General features: G+C 51.0%; 1 protein-coding gene across 1 annotated transcript; it reads left to right on the top strand.

Moving 5' to 3' along the window:
- Positions 1-853: 853 nt before the first annotated feature.
- On the top strand, positions 854-1,985 carry LOC125520428 (tricin synthase 2). The gene is made up of 3 exons (XM_048685341.2): positions 854-1,036; positions 1,125-1,204; positions 1,321-1,985. The coding sequence occupies exons 1-3, from the start codon at positions 947-949 to the stop codon at positions 1,886-1,888; spliced, it is 738 nt and encodes a 245-aa protein (XP_048541298.1). The 5' UTR covers positions 854-946; the 3' UTR covers positions 1,889-1,985.
- The last annotated feature ends 5,466 nt before the right edge of the window (positions 1,986-7,451 follow it).

The raw sequence follows: 7,451 nt of genomic DNA, 5'->3' as shown, positions 1-7,451 counted from the left end.
TCCTTTCAACTCCTAGTTTTTTTTAGAATCACGGGGGGAGGGGGGTGGTGGGGGGGAGTTCCCCCAGCTGAATATATTGCTCAAACGGCTACAGAAGTAGTAGTTACAAAATTACAGAGGTACGGTACAATGGGCAGAGAGGTAGGAACGTCACAAGAAGACGTCCTCTTTGTCACCCGTTTCGATAAGACGGTGTGACCAAAGGTCTAAGTCAGCTGCTAGTTTTACACTATTATTTACTCAGCAACCTTCAGCTTCTAGCAATTGCCACCGAACCTTGCCTAGAAAGGGAATGCGCTTCATTGAGCCGCAAAATGTTGTTGCGCCCAATTGAAATTTTGATCTCCCCACACATGCGGGCAGGCACTTTTGGTAAACCACCTCCTAGCCCAAAGTTAGCCTGTCAAGCAAGCAACAGTCATCTTGAAGATATCTTCTGTTTTTGTGTGCGTCCGAACTCCATTATCAGGGCACCTCCCGCAGTTGCCACCTCAAGCAAGCCACAGCAAGCACCAGAAAGGGAGCCCGGCCATGTGGGCGAGGCTATAGATCACACGCGGCCCATCCGCCGCCGATAGGCGACAATCCATCAGTTTGCAGGCCCAAGTAAAACAAAAAGCGCCCACCTGGATAAGGATAACAGCAATGCAATTGTCCGCGCGCGCACACACACACGCTTGGCACGGAGCACCAGCACGGCTGGCGTTGGTTGCGTAGCGAGTCGATGACGCCACTGCATCGCGTCGCGTTGCTAACCGACCCACATTCTCTGCGCCACCCCCCAGCTGCCCCGCACCCGGCACCGTCACGGCTCACTGACCCCGGTCGTCACCCAAGCATAAATAATGGCCGTGCTCGGCAGCGCCGCAGCATCTCCGGCTTTACTCCTCTTCTTTTTTTAGTCGGTGCGTGTGTGTGCGCGCGCGCATTTCGCTCGTTCGTAGACATGGCTTCCAACGGGAGCGCCGGCGAGGTCAGGGACGTCCACAGCAGCGAGACCACCAAGACCCTCCTCAAGAGCGACGACCTCTACGACGTACGCGAGCCGTCTCTCCCTGTGCCTTTCCACGCCCGTCCCTGAATTTTATCTGCTGACCGAGCGTGTGGTGTTTCTGATTCTGCAGTACATGCTGAAGACGATGGTGTACCCGCGGGAGAACGAGTTCATGCGCGAGCTCCGGCAAATCACCAGCGAGCACGTCTTGTACGTACGCAATTCCGCTCCCTTCTCCTGTCCCTCGAGGATTGCAGATCATGGTGTGTGTATTCTAGAAGAATTGCAGATGAGTTAGTGGGGATGTTTATTTGTTCTGGCTGTAGCGGGTTCATGTCGTCGCCGCCGGATGAGGGGCTGCTGCTGTCGCTGCTGCTCAAGGTGATGGGCGCCAAGAGGACCATCGAGGTGGGGGTCTACACCGGCTGCTCCGTCCTCGCCACCGCGCTCGCCATCCCGGACGACGGCAGGATCGTCGCCATCGACGTCAGCAGGGAGTACTTCGACCTCGGCCTCCCGGTCATCAAGAAGGCCGGCGTCGCGCACAAGGTCGACTTCCGCGAGGGCCCCGCCGGCCCCATCCTCGACAAGCTCATCGCCGACGAGGAAGCGGGGAGCTTCGACTTCGCCTTCGTGGACGCCGACAAGTACAACTACGGCAACTACCACGAGCAGCTGCTGCGGCTGGTGCGCGTCGGCGGCGTGCTCGCCTACGACAACACGCTCTGGGGCGGCACCGTCGCCATGCCCGACGACACGCCGCTTACGGAGGAGGACCGCAAGAAACGGGACTCCTTCAGGGGGTTCAACGCCATGATCGCCGCCGACACCCGCGTCGAGCCCGTGCAGCTCCCTATCGCCGATGGCATCACGCTCTGCCGCCGCGTCGCTTGATTAGCTAGGACCGACGGCGTGCAGCTAGCTGGTGGCGCGTCTTATGTGTGACCGAAATAAAATAATCTGGCATGTTTATTCGCGACATTTTCTTCTAGTGAGCATCTGTACCCGCTCCTCTTTTCAAATAAATTATCTAATAATAGAAAGGTTGGATATATAAAAATAAAAATACCATAAAGAAGTTGGATAAAATATACGCACCCCAACAACTTTTTTTCTCCCAAAGAACACCCCAATCCCCTTTCCCGCCTCTCGCGACTACTAGGCCGTCACCACAACCATGACACTCAGGCTCCCCATTTACCCATTGCCGGGCAGGCCCACCCACTTCGTCTTGTCGCCGCGCATGCACCTCCGTCATGTCACTTACGGACGCGGCTCGCCTGACATGCCGTTGGCACACTGGCATGTTGGACCCGGTCCCATATGTCAGGGGGCAGTATGTCAGATGGTCCTGCTCCGTCTCTTACCCCACGTCAACCCGTCGCACAACCCGGTCTCGACCTACCTCGTCATGGTGCCCAACTCGAGCTTGAGCTCAGTTGCTTCGCTCGAGCCACCTTCTACGCCACTCAGCCCGGCGCTCCGCCGCGCCTCTCAAGCTACCTCAACATGCCGCCCAAGCCTGGCAGGTGAAAGAAAAGGGAAGACGGGGAAACTTGGCCAAATGCATGTCGGGTCTGTATGCCAAGGACATATCTGTATGTCAAGGACATACTTGGGGTGAATCTTTGGGAATCAGCAACATGTCCCATGATAATTCAAAACTTTAATTGGAAATAGATTACTGTTTTTTTCTCTTAACACCGGGAATGGATTATTGGTGATATGTTGGAGATGCTGTATAACATGATGATACCTTGTTTATAGTGAGTTGGCAACAAATCCATCTTAAAGTTATGATTCGTGTTCTACTAAAGATATGGTGGTTCGACGATTGTACTTGTAGGGGATTTTCTCCGGGCCAAGTACAACATGTTAGATACAATCTTCTAGAATCACTTGTGTATATCGGTTCAAGTTGCAATAAAGCCTAACCGAACATATCTTTATCTGTACCTTCTTGATCCTCAGGCATTGTAACGAACCTAATATTTCACATGCCATCCATGGGGTTGTTCCATCTATATAAACACACAACGCGGCCTGCCACGACAGGTAGAAATACTTCATAAATTCACATGGTAATCACACACCAATCTTCCATACCACATCTACCTTTCTAATATATCAACAATGGCATCTTCCCTTTTCTCCAATCAAGTTTCCAAGAAACTCACCAGCGGTAATTTCCACCCATGGAAGGCCCTTGTCCTCCCTCAAATCCGTGTGCCTGGCCTTTATGACTATCTTGATGGGAGCCTTCATGCACCAGAGAAAATCATCTCGTCCACACACACATATATGGCAAGACTGTGGTGAGGCCCAATCCATTGTACACTTCTCGGATGGGCATGGATCAAGGGATCCTTCCCTGTCGTCTCAACTCGCTCTTGAAGAAGGTCCTCATATACGTTCCTCACTTAGAGACTTATGAAGCCATGTGGAACACCGCTAGGTCGCACTCCAGATCACGCATAAACAACCTTTGCATCCACCTCGCCAAAGCGCAAAAGGAAATCAAACCATGTCAGCGTAATTCTCTCGCATGAAAGGTCTCGCCGACTAGCTAGCTACTTCTGGAAAACCTCTCATCGAGGACAAGCTCGTCTCCTAAGTTCTTGCTAGCATGGACATGGACTATTCCCCCTGGTATCTGCACTCAATGCTCAAATCTGATGCAGTATCTCTTGATGCTCTCTATGGTTAGATGGCTAACTTTGACAAGCATGTTGACCTTCTATAAAAAATCCAAGGCCGGTTTCAAGTCCTCAACCAACACTGCAGCGTTTGGCCATGGAGGATACCAACGTGGGGGTGGTGCCCCATCTGTGCGCGGCGGGGGTAGAGCTATGACTCTCGCCTCCAATGCAAGATGTACGGGAAAACGGGTCACATCACCATGGACTGCTGGTACCACTTCACGGACGATTACCTCTCATAAGAAAAGACCACCGAACCCGCCAACACCTCCAACTACGACATAGATACCAATTGGTACGCCGATAGTGGGGTTACTAGTCATATCACCGGCGATCTGCAAAAGCTTAAAATTTGTTAAAATTATTACGGGAATGATCAAGTTCACACCATTGATGGTTCAGGTATGCACACTAGACACATTTTGCATCCAGTTATTAAAACCATATACTGTAAAATTCATCTATGCAACATACTGTAGGATCGAAAGTATGTCTAGAGGGGGGGAGTGATTAGACTACTTGACCAAATAAAAATCTAGCCTTTTCCTAATTTTAAGTCTTGGCAGATTTTAGCAACTTAGCACAAGTTAAGCAATCAATCTACACATGCAAGTCTAAGAGTATAGCAGCGGAATGTAAAACATTGCACATGACGGTAAAGAGAGGAGTTTGGAGGGAGCAAACGCAATGTAGACACAGAGATTTTTAGCATGGTTCCGATAGGTGGTGCTATCGTACATCCACGTTGATGGATACTTCAACCCACGAAGGGTAACGGTTGTTGGAAATATGCCCTAGAGGCAATAATAAAATGGTTATTATTATATTTCCTTGTTCATGATAATTGTCTATTGTTCATGCTATAATTGTGTTATCCGGAAATCGTAATACATGTGTGAATACATAGACCACAACACGTCCCTAGTGAGCCTCTAGTTGACTAACTCGTTGATCAAAAGATAGTCATGGTTTCCTAACTATGGACATTAGATATCATTGATAACGGGATCACATCATTAGGAGAATGATGTGATGGACAAGACCCAATCCTAAGCATAGCTCAAAGATCGTGTAGTTCGTTACCTAGAACTTTTTCCAAATGTCAAGTATCATTTCCTTAGACCATGAGATTGTGCAACTCCCGGATACCGTAGGAGTGCTTTGGGTGTGCCAAACGTCACAACGTAACTGGGTGACTATAAAGGTGCACTACGGGTATGTCTGAAAGTGTCTGTTGGGTTGGCACGAATCGAGACTGGGATTTGTCACTCCGTATGACGGAGAGGTATCTCTGGGCCCACTCGGTAATGCATCATCATAATGAGCTCAACGTGACCAAGTGGTTGATCACGGGATCATGCATTACGGTACGAGTAAAGTGACTTGCCGGTAACGAGATTGAACGAGGTATTGGGATACCGACGATCGAGTCTCGGGCAAGTAACATACCGATTGACAAAGGGAATTGAATACGGGATTGATTGAATCCTCGACATCGTGGTTCATCCGATGAGATCATCGTGGAACATGTGGGAGCCAACATGGGTATCCAGATCCCGCTGTTGGTTATTGACCGGAGAGTCGTCTCGGTCATGTTTGCGTGTCTCCCGAACCCGTAGGGTCTACACACTTAAGGTTCGGTGACGCTAGGGTTGTTGAGATATTAGTATACGGTAACCCGAAAGTTGTTCGGAGTCCCGAATGAGATCCCGGACGTCACGAGGAGTTCTGGAATGGTCCGGAGGCGAAGATTTATATATAGGAAGTCAAGTTTCGGTCATCGGGAAAGTTTCGGGGGTAATCGGTATTGTACCGGGACCACCGAAAGGGTCCCGGGGGTCCATCGGGTGGGGCCACCTATCCCGGAGGGCCCCATGGGCTGAAGTGGGAGGGGAACCAGCCCCAGGTGGGCTGGTGCGCCCCCCAGCGCCCCCATGGGCCTCCCCCTGCGCCTAGGGTTGGAAACCCTAGGGGTGGGGGGCGCCCCACTTGGCTTGGGGGGCAAGCCACCCCCCTTGGCCGCCGTGTTGGGGAACGTTGCAGAAAACAAAATTTTTCCTACTCGTTTCACCAAGATCCATCTAGGAGTTCAACTAGCAATGAGCCATCGGATGCATCTACATACCTTTGTAGATCGCGCACGGAAGCGTTCAAAGAACGGTGATGATGTAGTCGTACACAACGTGATCCAAATCACCGATGACCAAGCGCCGAACGGACGGCACCTCCGCGTTCAACACACGTACGGGACGGGAGACGTCTCCTCCTTCTTGATCCAGCAAGGGGGAAGGAGAGGTTGACGAAGATCCAGCAGCACGACGGCGTGGTGGTGGATGCAGGGCGTCACAGTAGCAGGGCTTCGCCTATACTACGAGAGAGAGACGTAACGGGGAGAGAGGGAGGCGCCAGGGGCTGGGGTATGAAGTCCCTCCTCTCCCCCACTATATATAGGGGTGCTAGGGGGGGCGGCGGCCCTAGTAGATGGAATCTACTAGGGGGGCGGCGGCCTAAGGTGGGGGGCTTTCCCCCCAAGCAAGGGGGCGCCCCCCTTAGGGTTTCCCCTCAACCCTAGCCGCATGGGCCCTAGGGGGTGGCGCCCCAGCCCACTATGGGCTGGGTTCCCTCCCACTTCAGCCCATGGGGCCCTCCGGGATAGGTGGCCCCACCCGGTGGACCCCCGGGACCCTTCCGGTGGTCCTGGTACAATACCGGTGACCCCGAAACTTGTCCCGATGGCCGAAACAGCACTTCCTATATATAATTCTTTACCTCCGGACCATTCCGGAACTCCTCGTGACGTCCGGGATCTCATCCGGGACTCCGAACAACATTCGGGTTACTGCATATACATATCTTCACAACCTTAGCGTCACCGAACCTTAAGTGTGTAGACCCTACGGGTTCGGGAGACAAGCAGACATGACCGAGACGACTCTCCGGTCAATAACCAACAGCGGGATCTGGATACCCATGTTGGCTCCCACATGCTCCACGATGATCTCATCGGATGAACCACGATGTCGAGGATTCAATCAACCCCGTACGCAATTCCCTTTGTCAATCGATATGTTACTTGCCCGAGATTCGATCGTCGGTATCCCAATACCTCGTTCAATCTCGTTACCGGCAAGTCACTTTACTCGTACCGTAATGCATGATCCCATGACCAGACACTTGGTCACTTTGAGCTCATTATGATGATGCATTACCGAGTGGGCCCAGTGATACCTCTCCGTCATACGGAGTGACAAATCCCAGTCTTGATCCATGTCAACCCAACAGACACTTTCGGAGATACCCGTAGTCTACCTTTATAGTCACCCAGTTACGTTGTGACGTTTGGTATACCCAAAGCACTCCTACGGTATCCGGGAGTTACACGATCTCATGGTCTAAGGAAAAGATACTTGACATTGGAAAACTCTAGCAAACGAACTATACGATCTTGTGCTATGTTTAGGATTGGGTCTTGTCCATCACATCATTCTCCTAATGATGTGATCTCGTTATCAATGACATCCAATGTCCATAGTCAGGAAACCATGACTATCTGTTGATCAACGAGCTAGTCAACTAGAGGCTTACTAGGGACATGTTGGTGTCTGTTATTCACACATGTATTACGATTTCCTGATAACACAATTATAGCATGAATAAAGACAATTATCATGAACAAGGAAATATAATAATAATGCTTTTATTATTGCCTCTAGGGCATATTTCCAACAGTCTCCCACTTGCACTAGAGTCAATAATCT

This window comes from Triticum urartu, chromosome 7A (assembly GCF_056163025.1).
Source record: "Triticum urartu cultivar PI428250 chromosome 7A, HENAU_Tu73, whole genome shotgun sequence".
Classification (NCBI taxonomy): Eukaryota; Viridiplantae; Streptophyta; class Magnoliopsida; order Poales; family Poaceae; genus Triticum; species Triticum urartu.
This window is presented reverse-complemented; position numbering and strand designations above follow the sequence as displayed.